The sequence below is a fragment of the Apteryx mantelli genome, chromosome 2, assembly GCF_036417845.1.
Source record: "Apteryx mantelli isolate bAptMan1 chromosome 2, bAptMan1.hap1, whole genome shotgun sequence".
In the NCBI taxonomy this organism is placed as follows: domain Eukaryota; kingdom Metazoa; phylum Chordata; class Aves; order Apterygiformes; family Apterygidae; genus Apteryx; species Apteryx mantelli.
This window is the reverse complement of record NC_089979.1, coordinates 65,410,761-65,424,720: the sequence shown is the minus strand read 5'-3', so window position 1 is coordinate 65,424,720 and position 13,960 is coordinate 65,410,761. Positions and strand designations below refer to the sequence as shown.

The following is a 13,960-nucleotide window of genomic DNA, read 5'->3' as shown; positions in this document are numbered from 1 at the left end:
TTCTATCAGTCTGAACGTTTTTTTTTAAAGTAAGCCTATGGAGAAAAAGGAATTTGACAGATACTAGCTGACACTATTTAATGTCTTCATCAATGACCTGGACAAGCAGACTGAACACACCCTCAGCAAGTTTGCAGATTACACCAAAATGGGGTGCAGTGGTGGACCCACTGGAGGACAGGGCTACCTTTCAGAGGGGCCTTGATAAACCAGAGGAATGGGACTATAGGTATCTGACAAAGGCCAAAACCAGCAAATCCAAAGTCCTGAAACTTGGATTGGGACTGACCGAGTGCAATTCTGCAGAAAAGTACAAGTTCTGCTTGTAAATAAGAAGTTGAAAATGAGCCAGCAGTGTACCCTTGTAGCAATAAACCACATACAGGGCTGTATGAGCACAAATCAGCCAGCAGGTAAGAACAGTGATTAGTCCTCTCTACTCAGCAGTTGCAAGGCTGAGTAGCTCTTACATCTGGAATACAGCATCCAGTTTTGAACATCCTGGTTCAAGAGAGGGACAATGGATAAGGTGGAGTAAGTCCAGTGGAAGGCCACCATGGTTAGGGGACTGGAGCACAGTACATGAGGAGAGACTGAGGGAACTGCATTTGTTCAGCCTGGAGAAGGCTAAGGGGAGAATTTAATTGCTGTTTTCAGTTATGTCTTGGTTAGTTATAGAGAAGACTGAGATAGACTCTTCTCAGAAGTGCACGGGGAAAGGACAGAAGGCAACGGTCACAAGGTGCACAAGTTGAGGGTAATGAGGCACTGGCACAGGCTGCCCAGAAAAGCTGTGAAATCTCCATCCTTGGAGATTTTCAAAACTTGCCTGGACAAGGAAATCATCTAACTCTGAGGTCAGCCCACCATTGAGATGACCTTGTGGTTCCTTCCAAACTAAATTATTTTGTGATTCTATGAATCTCTTAAAAAAGCCATAAAAACGTAAAAGCATATCTTACTCCAGCTAAGACTAATGGAGACACTCCCTCAACTCAGATGGGAACCACATCAGGTGTTCTCAAAGGTCCTGAAATGCTGTTAACGCATGGGACTGAGTGCCCTTCTGCTATTTCTTTAGAGGTTTACCACTTAAAGATATATTAGGAACTGATAAAGAATTGATGAAACTGCTCATACTATTTAAGAATTTACATAATTGGACCACTTACGTTATATACTGTGCACCGATTTAAATGCATCCTTCTTAATTTTTCCAATTTAGAACTATATGATATCAACCCCCTCTTAGAATTTGATACACAATGCTATTTTTAAACACTTAAACATTGCCTAGAATTTCTTTATGAAACAGAATAGTTTAAAGTATATGTATATATTGCACATTTAAAACTACATCTCTATCTTGAGGTCTATAAAGTAAACAAAACATATACATACACACACACATGTACACAACACCTAAAGGAAACCTTCCCTCAGGGAGACATGAATCTTCATTTGATACAACTATGTACTTAAATAGCGTACACAAAGGTTTTGTGTATGCAGTCAGGTATAGCATGTGAAGGGGAAAAAAGTCCATGATTACTCAGTATGTTACATTAAAAAGGCAGCTAAATAGATTTAAAAAAAAAAAAACAAAAAAACAGCATTTCCTCTCTAAAGCAATTGCCTTAACTTGTACACAAGTTATTTCAATGCAGAATCAGAGCCCATGTTCACTTTAAAAAGATAAAAAGTATTCTCAAAACAAAATCTGAAGAGAGAACAAAAGTTTTAGATTTGATTTGATACTGAATATTCCTCCCTGAAATCACAGTACTACACAATATTTGTTATCTTTAAGACAGAAGATTTAGCTATCTCTTCACTTTTATGGAGTAAGATGTCAGAAGATTCAGTTCAGAACTGCACAACTACTCGTCCATATTAATGCATCTTTCTTCATAGACATGGATGGTGTACGTTGTATTTGAATGTTTATTCACTGTATGCTTAATGAATAAAAATACAGACATATCACCAATGTTTTTTTGGAAATATCTTTCAAAGTTCCAAGAACTTCATTTGATAAAGATATCTAAGACACAAAGGATCAACCCAGTTATCTTTCATATTGGTTTTACAAAGTCTTGCTACAAACACAATTTCAGTAAATTAAATACTAATTATCAAGGTAAAGCTGAAGATAGTGCTCATTGTGCTTTGTTTTCTAGAAGTCTAGTTCACACAAAGGAAAACCCAACATACGGCACTTTTTAAAGTTCACACATGTGTACAGTTGGTAGATGGTGGTGTATCTATCCGACTTTTATTTTCCTTAGCATCATTCAGAGGTGACTCATTACCTATCTGGCATTTGAAGACTTGTTTGTAGGCCTTCCTAAAATTTTCAGAGAGGAATGCGTATATAATCGGGTTCACAGAAGAATTGCTGTAAGCCAGGCAGTGTGCAGTTACTCTGAAGAGGAATGAGGCTTGAGTCAGTGGAAAAATTCCAAATTCAGCCCAGAGATGAATCACATGATGTGGCAGCCAGGATATTCCAAAAACCACTACCACCACCAACACAGTCTGTGCTGTCTGAGACAAGGAAAGAAAACAAAACACAGATAAGCACAGATATAAGCACTTGAAGAACCCGAACTGCTTCAAAACCATTATTTGTGAAAGAGAAAAATACTGAAAGAGAACACACTTTTGAATATTCATTAATGATTTTACTTCAATACTTATATGCACTTTATTTTGTGTAGTGAACTACTTCAAAAAGGATGTAAATCTTGAAAATTCCACAGTAAACAGGAAATGCATAGTTTTGCTCAGAAATAAGGAGTGACATTCCTGATTCCCTGCACAATATCCTAGCCTTTTCTGAGGTGGACGTAAGCTTGACATAATAAAATGACAATATGGATCTTTGGAATATCTAATCCAAATCTAAGGAGCTGTATTTTAATATGGTGCACAGGGATTCCTGGCCAGAATTTAAAGAGGGCTCTATTATACACGAAGGCAGTTAAGCGAAGTAATTCATTCTCTGAAAGAGCTTAAAACAGTCAGACTGATTTTGCTCAAGTGACTAAACAAGGAGCAGAGGCTTTTTTGAAAGTCTCTCTGTTAAGCATAAAATTTCTGTGATGGAGTGATAACGACAACATTTTGGGATGCAACTAGGAAAAATGACAGAAGTTAGGAGCCTGAAATTTTTGGTGATTGCATATTGGTTTTGACAGTCTGGAAATTGAAGTTGGCCACCAAACACTGAATTTAGAAGACTGTAACATAAAGAGTAAAATTTCCTAAATGCTGCCTCCTGACTCCATTCTCATTATTTTCACAAAGAAGGGCCATTCATTTCATTAGATATATTATGACAGCTAGAATATCTGTATAGAAATTTCAGGTCTTGTACATATTTCTCCAAGACACAATGGAGTCAAATTGTCAATGTTTTCTTTAGCTTTCATTCACTTCTTCAGAAAAAGCAGTGCTTTGCAATTACTCAAAAAATTAATACCTATTTCTCTAACAGGTACCCCTTTCAACTAAATCACTCTACCAATATAAGCCTAAGATTAATTCCAAAGCATATTACGTTATTAACTATTATAATTACTATATTAACACTTTACAACATAAGTTGATTTTTCAGATAACTTAGTCCCTTCTTCATAGGCAAAACTAACTCATAATAGTGCCCATGGAGATACCAATTTCAGCACACAGAACGCCTAGATATTTTGCTAGTTTATTGAACCTGGTCTATACTTACTTGAACTGATTAATGCCTGGTGATCGTTCAGACTGACCTATCTAATCACAATATAACTTAACTTCTTACAGAAAAAAGGTTTAATTTCTATGACAGCAGGACAAATAATTGATGACAGATATTGTTCCTGGATAGCTAAATCTCACAACAGAAACCAAAGGACATTACGTCTATTGTAAATATAATTTGTTTAGTCTCAAAAAGCAAAAAAACATTTCTCTGTTTAGCCCTATTCAGTTTAGGCCAGTACCCACTAACGACGAGCCATACAAATATTTTCTCTTTCAGCTCTCATCACAAAAAAACATGCAAACAAGGAAGCATAAACTAAAAGCACTTCATTCTCCGATCCCTTCAATGTATTAATATTCCAACTGAAAAGAGATTACCAGGATACTGCATGAATAGTTATTTCATAAGAAGCGTATTACCTCCATTTGTTCAAAATTTTAAAAATTACACCTGGAAAATCACTGACTTTCAATAGACTGTATAGATGCAACTGAAAGCTGAGGTTGACCATGTGTCTCTTATAGCTATTATGCTTACAGTATATCATACCTGCAGAATAAGTAATTATGCATAACGAACTGAAAATCCTTGCAACATCTGTTTTATTCCATTATTGCCCCTGAGCCTAATTTCAGAGCTTACCTTTACATCATCATCACTATAACTTGCAACCAAGGTAACATTAAAGGGCAACTCTTGTTTACCTAATGAGACCTTGCTTAGGGTTTCTTATTAGCAAATGAAAACCACCTGAAATAAGATTTCAGCAATTATGATTTTTACATCGATATTTTATGTGACTAAAAAGCACAAAAAACCCCAGCATTTAAGCACATTTGTATTTTTCATTAACTTTTTTCAAACATACGAAAAATTCATTTCAAGATTCTACTCTTGAAATTTTTACACAGGTTTGAATAAAGTTAGAAATGAAGAATTAGGCCTGAAATGCAGAACAAATTATATATTCTTAGGAAAACAGTGGAAGGAGAAACATACAGTAACCAGCGAACATACACTAATGAAAACAGACTTGCTTTAAAAAACATGAATTAGGCCTTAGGATCAGGAACTTACTTATTAAATAAAAAAAGTTTTGTGCTTCTTTTTGTTTAGTTTCTGAACCAGGTATGCCCCAGCAGTCTTGTACATACTTGTAATGCTTTCCTCTGCAATATGCAAGCCAGTTCAGAAGCTAGATCTGACTTTTATTTGCAATTTCAATATTTAGCACTTAAAGAAATGCAAAGATATTTCCAGTTTGACAATAACTCACCTGAGAGGAGAGATGGCAATATACTGACCACCTTTAAAAACTACACTTTCGTCCTTGATGAGATTAATCGCATATACATATATGTTAAACATTCTGCTGAATCAGGGATATACTGCTTTTAATTCTAGGGATTAAAATCTATTTTTTTTCCAAAAATTAGAGAATGCATAAATAATAGATTACATATTTGCTGATGAGTCCACGTATATCTCATTTACACTGCAGAGAGTCTTCATGGCCATATGGTAATAGTGATCAGATCAAATGAAGAGCTATAGCCTTAAGGGTTTTTCTGACTCTGTGTTCATAAACTGAGAAGTCAGTCAAATGATTATTGTGGTCAAATCTCCTCAAAAGTCAGACCCATAATATATTATCTGACAAATTCACTATATAAACACATATTTCAAATATTATTCTAAATTGCAAAGCTAATGTTCTGCTTTAAAGACCTTTCACAATTCTGCTTGTACCCAAGACTTAAGTCTTGAACATGAGAGAATAAAAAAAGGGTATAATGGAAAATAGTAGAAGAATTGCAGAGTCATGAAAGTCTCTTATTAGACTCCTATCATGATGTATGATAATCCTTATTTGGAAGTCGCAGCATATAAGCTAGAAATTCTTCACAAAACATAAAAAATAACTAGATAAAAAAAACATTTACAAGGTAAGGGAAAAACGCTGGTGAGCAAAAAGAAAATAAGATTTATATTAGAGACAGGCAGTCTCTCAATGTCTAAATTTCAGATGCTCCAAAGTCCAGAACACCTGCATTTCAGGTAATGGCTTTACCCACTGGGATGGAAAATTCAGATCAGAAAAGATTCCAATTCTGCTAGTTCAGGGAGACAGAGTATGTCATTAAATACATCGTTTCAAATCCTCCTCTTCTTTACATCTTTGGCAACAAACAATATAGTACCAAATTAGCATACCCATAAAACTAAAATATAAACAAATAGGAATTGGTAATGAAAACGATCTACCTTTTTCTTGGATGCTTCTGACTTCTTTGACATGTTTCTCAACTTTTTATGCAGATGATTAAGAACCTGAAAAGATTAATTTGCATCTTGTATTTCACCATTTTCTAGAATTCATAAAACATATTTTTAGAGTATGTCTCCAGTACTGCACGGGTTGCTTACAAACACTGATGATCCAATTTACACATATCAAACATGCATGGTATAAGATCCAAAGGAATTACATATGTGAATCTATATGAATTAACAAACACGGAGCACACCACCATTTAATTCTTATATAAAAATACAAATGTATCACATAACAAATATATATTACAATGAACAAGGCAATAAATGGAAACCTATCCTGCAGCTAGAATTAGCAATCATTCTTCTTCCATAAAAATGTCAGTGCTTATTAATTTAGATTGACCTTTATTACATGTAACATAAAAAGTGTATGTTTTGAGTCAGAGCTTTTCTGAGTCACCTGCATAATTTGCTTTCTTCAGATGGGTGTTTGGTTAACATAATCAGGATGTTAGTCCTATTTGATCTTCAAAAAGAAGCCTGGGCTTTTAAAAATAATTTATACTACGAAACATTTCACATGAGGTATGACCTTTATCAAGAGTTTGAAGTTACTTGTCATGTACACTTCGTAGGTCTTTTTTTTTTTTTTTTTAAATATGGCAAAGTTACCTGTCATCCAACAATAGGGTCCAAATTTTAATGTAAACTTAGGATTTTGGAGAGTGGATATCAGGAATGTGCTCTGCTTTATCTGCAGCTATCATTAACTGAATTTAATATACAAATGGCATGACTTGCAGGTACAAAGGGGTGGAGAATATGCTCTTCAGCTGAATGTGTTTAACAAGTTGCAAACCATCCAGTATTAAAAACTGAGATACTGAATTAAACACAAGGGTTTAATTAAAATCTGGTAAAAGGAAATTTTTTATGTATAATGTAGAGTCAGATTACAGAGCTCAAATTTACATGATGATGATGTTAGTCACACTTTGCATAGCTCAGAAATGAATTGAGAACAATTAATAAATAAGATCATCCAGAACTAAAGCAAATATGCATTTAAAAGATTTTTGAAGGAATATAACACTAAATTTTAGGGCTTAGAGGGAGACTTCATGAGGTGGGGAAGAAGGCAGAAATTCTCTTTCATCATTCAGGGAAGTTTTCTCTGTTTTTTTTGGAATGCCTGGCTAACCACTATCAGGACAGGATACCAGCTAAGATAACCTACAGATTTGATCCCATGTGGCATTCATAAGTCTTAGGAACATACATAATGTGTGAAAATAAAACAGGATGGTATTTGTGAATGATTGTGGCTCACCAGTTGATTCTGTTTTTAAGTGACTGCTCTTATCTACCAGAGAATCACAAATAAAAATAAATAGCTAGCTTACTTCTAACTTAGCTTAATTAGAAACGTAGTTCATTTGTGCACATCTGTGTACTGACATGTGCATGTGTGAAAGACTCAGGCCTGCATACATAATACCGTTCTCTATTCTGAAACACTAGCCAGGCTGCTACCTGGCAAACCTGAACTGGTTTCCTCTGAGAAGGTCTAGCTTTGACTGGAACCCTTCTTCCTTGTCCATGAGGAAGCAGACCAGAATGAAAGGGCAGAAGAGCCCCCAAGATCCAGCAGAGGACCAGGAATACGATCCTCTGGCTCTGAGACTCTTCATTCTCCTGCTGTCACCGTGTCAACGACAGCTGAATTGCTTAGCCCATGAGTGAAAATGTAGAAACGAAAAAGAGCATGGAAGAAAGACAGTGAAATTCTCTTCCCATCACTGCTGCTTCACCTAACATACATACCCCACCTCACATAACTTAAAAGGAAAGGCTGTTTCTACTGGACTTCTCCAAAACCTGTCTCCTGCCATGCTCTCAACTGTACTGTGATTTTTACTCAAAGTCCAATACTAAAGTGAGATAAACTTTTCCCAGAAGTCAGAACTGCAAAATCCCCTTTTAAAGTTATAAGCATTCTTTTGTTGTTGTTCTGAAACTTTTGTCACAAACTTTTGCACGGCATCTCTCTCTCTTTCCAGTCCAAAGGAAGATGCAGTAGTCAAAGCTGTTATTTTGGATATTTTGTGGGGTTGTGAAGATTTAGATGATAACCTTCCAATGAATCCTTCTCAACTTTCCCTCTTTTGGGTTATATGCATATTTCATAAAATAAATACGTGCAGCCTCTACAGTGAAAACATTCTAGCTCTGTATGGTAGTGTACCAGATGGTATGCAAACCAGCAGCAAGAAACATAGGCAGAATTTAATTACCTATCAACAGCAGTGGAACAGTACTCAGAGACCAACAGAAAAGCTGCGGAAGAATATTAAGGGTTTGTGTACAAACACTACAAGGCCAATCAAAGACCCCTCTGCTCACAGCCCTGTTAGAATTATTTCTTCTCTGGGACAATGAATAAACTAGTGTTTCTCCAGTAGCCATTGTCACTTCACCTGAATGAATAACAATTCTGTATTTCTATACGTGCCGCTTTTTCTTGTCTCAGGCTGTTCCCCAAAAGAACATGTAACTCACAGAATGAAATACTCACCTTGCCAAAATATAAGTCCACAATCTTTTCTAATAAGGTCTTATATCTTAAAAGAATTCAGCTCTGTGGAAAAATTAACTCTTTACATGAAGCTTTTCTAACTACACCTTTCATATACCTGTTGATGAGAGATCATATTTGGCTTTGAGAAGGAATAGCTTTTCTTTTTTCCGGAGATGAGGATGAGGTTCTGTGGGAAGAGAGTTACACTCTTGTGAAAGAAGATGTAAGAAGACTTGTATGATTATAGAAATAAAAGAAGTTCCATGCTCATGCGGAATGCACTACCAAAACTACCACTGATGACATTTGGGAGGATTTTCATTTTGCCTACAACAGGACTGTTATCTATTTGGAGGTTTTTTGCAGTTGCTGGGGACTACCTTCAGATGGTTTGAGGATTACAAATAGGCCCCAGAGCAAACACTGAGGGACTATGACCAAATCAGGATGAAAAGGGGATTTTTCAATAAGGGAGGCAAGAAGAAGAAGAAGAAGAAAAAAAAAAGAAAAAAAAACCAAAAAACCCCTTAAAGCATCTGTATCTATTCATGCTTGAAGTATCTGTACTTATTCCTATATGTCAGTCAAACAATATAAAAGTTTGAAATCTGCCCTGTTTCAAAGCATATTTCCTATCTGATTATATATAATCATTCCACTGGCTACACCTTCATTATTCATTAGTTTATCCATTTAAAATCATGCATCAGGAAAGCCGGCCCAAGCTCATTATCTAATAAGAACAAACTGCTTGTTCAACAGAGCCATAATGTGAGCATTACATTCTGAACTGTATTTTATAATATGAACCTGATTTAAATTCAAGTGCCATTGCCTGCAATCCATTTGTTAAAGTAATGCTGCTACTTCTATTGTCACAACAGATCTTTCACCCTCCTCCATCTAATAGTGTCTCTAATGTGTCATAGCCTTTTTCTTTTCAGTGTAGATGAGCACTCTCCATTAAAATTTTCCCTCACAGCAAAATTTAAGATATAATATCTTAAGCCAAGAACTATATAAGCTTGTATTTATGTTGAGGCTCCAGCTTTTCATGACTTATTTTTAACCAACTCTATAAATCATACATAATTTTCTTGAATTCAGAATGTTAAGAATGATTGGTAGTAATGGAAGCAAATTTTCTCTAGTATTTCTTAAGATAAAAAAAAAACACCCTATGAAGTTTTTAACATTATACATCTATAAAAGGAAATTATCTTCACTATATAACTATTCTCAGAATTTTCGAAGCTAACTAATGATTTTAGGTGCCCAACCTACAGGCTTGAAACAGGCTGGACTTTCAAGGAGTGAAGCCTCATAGCCGGGAACTCAAAAGCAGAGACACCCCAAATCAGTTGTCACCTTGCACTACTCCGGCAGATGACAACTGTTAGAAGCTCACTGTGAATCTTTTATCACTTTGGTCTTTAAAAATGGATTACTGAACGTTACAGCAATGTTACAAAACACACACAAAAAACAAATAAGAATTAAAAAAAATATTGAGTATCATGACAAGCCATTTCAGCCTGTCTGTGGTATGCGGTGTTGTGAGTAACTCAATAATCACTGTTCCTCTGGCTGGAGAAGTAATCTTCTTTAAAGAGCAGTTCTGTGAGCACTCAGGCCAGTGAAAGGTGTTTTCCTATAGATTTGTGTTTTCTTGACTATATTTTCCCAAAATGAAGTTTCTTCTACCCAAGCAGACAATACATAAAACCCCTTCCTGTGTGGATTGCCTGATGTTTAGTAACACTGATTCTCCTTAAAGGAAAAAGAAGACAGATAGTATCTTTTCACACAGTTGGGGAAATATCATTCCTTCTGATATTTCCATTCCTTTGTCAAATTTGGTTGAAACTGATCCATAGTTATTTGTGGTAGAGAGGAAACGGATAGCTGTAAACACCTGATACAGAGCATGAGCTCATAAACCTCTGCCTTAAGAATGCATCACATGAGACTACCAGCTCTGCTTTTGTAGGAGGACAGTTCTTCCAAATACTTATCACTATTTCAGGATTTCCCTAATTTGTAACGCTATTGTTGTCTACTGCCGAGAGATCCCAGTAAAACATGAATCTCTCCTAACATAATTTAAACAAAGAGAGAGAGAAAAGGAACTCAGCTCCCTATTAGAGTGCCTAAAAAAAGGGACTTTCAGAACTGAAAGTTCAATTTCAGTTTGCTTATACAGAAAAAAAGAACTGCCTTTAAAGAGTCTGGAAAAGGCAATATACTCAAACAGAGAACTGCATCTCTCCTTTGTCTAAATCTACTTTATCAGAAGATTGTTATTTAGCAGACCCACAGTTCATGAAAAATCAGTCAAGTCCCTAAGAAACTAATGCATTTATCTTTATAATACTTCTGAGGCTATTACACAGCAGCTATGCTTTAACCCTCTGTGCACTGAGCAGTCAAAATATCTAGTATACTTTATAGTATTTTAGCAACATCGATAAAAGCTCCAGGTGACCACTTTGACGGCGACCTCCAATAGAAGCAATGGCTTTGGCAAATTCAAAACTCCAACTCTGATTTTCGATTGCCATCATCCTTAATTTCTCCCTCACTCTGCCCAACATGCCAAAATATTGCAGCTGGAGATTTGCCAGCAGCTCTTAATGAGGGCAGGAATGAGCCTTTATGATGCAGCATACGAATACCTTCAAGGCACTACATTACTACAGATTACCTACAAGGCACAACATTTTTCAGTTTTATTGACCCACAGGGTCCTAGAATTCATCCTGTTAGGTTAGATCCTTCAGCAAGCAGGACCATACGTACAAACTCAAAACCTGTCAATCCTTAGACCAAACAGGGGTGAGATCCTAGTCTGGCAGCAAATTAAGAATGAGATTTTAGTGCAACTTATATTGACCTTGATCTTATTAACTTGTTCTGGACATGTATTTCACATTTGGGATTTTTGTTAAATTACACATTCATATTAATAAGAAAATATCTATTTTTCTATGAGTGCACTGTAAGAACATGGTGTGTGCTGTTTACTAAGTTTATATTTTGTTTAAGCATATTTAAATAAATCTTTACTTTTTCTATACTATGCAAGACAGTCATAATTTTGAAAGACTTGTTTTCAATTTTCTTTCATGTATCTATATTTTAAAGGCTGTGAAAATGAAGATGTTTTGGTTTTTAAAAATATAAATAGTAATTCTTAATGCTTGAAAAGCCTTCTCTTCCCACATTCAGTAACAGTTTCAATATTTTCTTAAAACACTGTGATGATCTACATCTACAGTAACAGCCTCTTCCCCCACACTGCTCACAGCCATATTCACTACTGTAGATGAGAAGCCTGTTTCTTTGTCCAGAGGAACTGGAATTCCATTTATATAGGAAAACTGGATTTCCCCCCTCCCTCCCTTTGCCAGGTTGCTCTCGTTTCATTAGAAACGTTAGAAATGTTGTGCTTTGAATTCTGCATAACTCAAAGTTTTAGCAATATAGTTATATGCCATTCTAGCCTTAATTTCTATATCACATTTAAATTGACATTTGAACAGAACTTAAAATTATTCATACAAATTAAATACTAAACTATTACTAAACAAATTAAAGCTATTTAATTTGCTAACTGAAGAACTGACTTCTCAACACCTAAGTAGTCCTTATGTAGCTTCGTTCAGGCATTCTTACTTACTGCTTTTTCCTGCCAGGGTCACTGCTTCCTCTCACTACCCACCCTTGCTGGAGGCAGAGGTGAACCTCCCATCCACTTCACCTGGGGCAAGATGGAGCTCACAGAGACAAGGCAGCATGGTGTGCTTGTTGCTCTTAACAGCTTTACTGGATTAGCCCAAATTGCTGGGTTCATACTACTTTAAGCGCATTGCATTTTAAAGAATCACAACGCTTTGTCTGAAGCCTGAACAACTTGTTGCTTGGCTGCACTTTACTTGAGTTTAACTCCTTATACACGACAGCAAGAAAGTGAGAGTTGTGTTCACAAAGAAAGCAGCAGGACACTGGGGCTTCTTAACGCTTTGCGCCACGGAAATCTGGCAGAGGGTAGCCGAGCATTTGCCCACACAACCCTTCCCCCAGTGCAATCCCTGTCCTCACCGTTCTGTCCCCCGCAACACACACGTACCCGCAACCATCCCTTGGCTGTAAGACCTGCTCTCACCCCTTGCACCACAAACTCCCCCCTGTCCTGCTGCATCACACCACTGTTGGCATCTGACAGCACCCTGTCCCTCCACATCCCCAGAGATGTCCCCACATCCAGACTGGGCTCCATGGACACCCACAACCATGGCCCCCCACTGCCACCCCTACCCGCCTCACCCCACCTTGGCGTAGCAGAAGGAAATGAGCAGCAGCGGGAGCAGGTAGCCAAAGACAAATGTGCAAACCACGTAGACCTTCTTGTGGCGTGGGTTGGGCCACTGCTCCCAGCAGAAGGTCTGGTTGCTGGCATCGCGGTGAAAGAGGTGCTGGTGGTGCGCCACAGGCGAGGCCATGGCGAAGGAGAGCGCCCAGATGAGCCCCACACCCAGCAGTGCGTTGCGGGAGACGCGCAAGGCCGAGGAGCGTCGGGAGTGCACGATGGCCACGTAGCGGTCCACAGACATGGCCGAGAGTGTGAAGATGCTCACCAGCATGGAGACAGTGAAGAAGTAGTGGATGAACTTGCAGATGAAGGCGCCCAGCACCCAGGTGGGCAGCACATAGACTGTGGATTGGAAGGGGATGCAGAAGAGCAGGTAGGCCAGATCAGCGATGCTCAGGTTGAGGATGAAGATGTTGGTGGTGCTGCGAGGCTTGCCTGGCTTGCTCCGCGCCAGCACCGTGATCACCAGTGAGTTGCCCAGCACCCCCAGGGCGAAGATCAAGCCGAAGACGATCAAGGTGATGAAGTTTTCAATGCCGATCCCGAAGAGGGGCTTGCCCTCCGCCTCCGGCAGCCCGGAGAGGTTGAACTCCCCGCGGGGCGGCTCTGCCCCGGCGCCGGAGCGGTTGAGGGGCGCCGCCGCCGGCTCCCGCAGCTCCATGCCGCCCCTGCCAAAGTTTGCGGAGGCGGAAAGCGGGACGCCGGTCCCGGGCACCGGGCACCGGCCGCGCCGCGGGGGCGGCCGCCGCCCGCTCCGGGGCGCCGCGGCCCCGCGCAGGCTCCGCGCGCCGCTCGCAGCGGCCCCGGCCGCCCCCTCGCAGGCAGCGCGCACCGCTCGGCTCCGCGCCGCTCCGCTGGCGACGGGCTCGTCCCTCCGCGCCCGCCGCCGCCGCCGGCCGGGGGAGGCGCTCCGGCCGCGCCGCCGGGGCCGGGGCCGCCGCCACCACCGCCCCCGGCCCGCCCCGCGCGGCGGCGGCGCCTC

General features: G+C 39.0%; 1 protein-coding gene across 1 annotated transcript; it reads right to left on the bottom strand.

The window, feature by feature from the left end:
• Nucleotides 1–2,176: 2,176 nt before the first annotated feature.
• On the bottom strand, nt 2,177–13,639 carry GALR1 (galanin receptor 1). Its single transcript, XM_013940311.1, has 3 exons — nt 12,938–13,639; nt 6,017–6,082; nt 2,177–2,547 (listed from the first exon to the last, which is right to left on the bottom strand). Exons 1-3 carry the CDS (start codon nt 13,637–13,639, stop codon nt 2,230–2,232), a joined length of 1,086 nt encoding a protein of 361 aa, XP_013795765.1. The 3' UTR covers nt 2,177–2,229.
• Between the last annotated feature and the right edge of the window lie 321 nt (nt 13,640–13,960).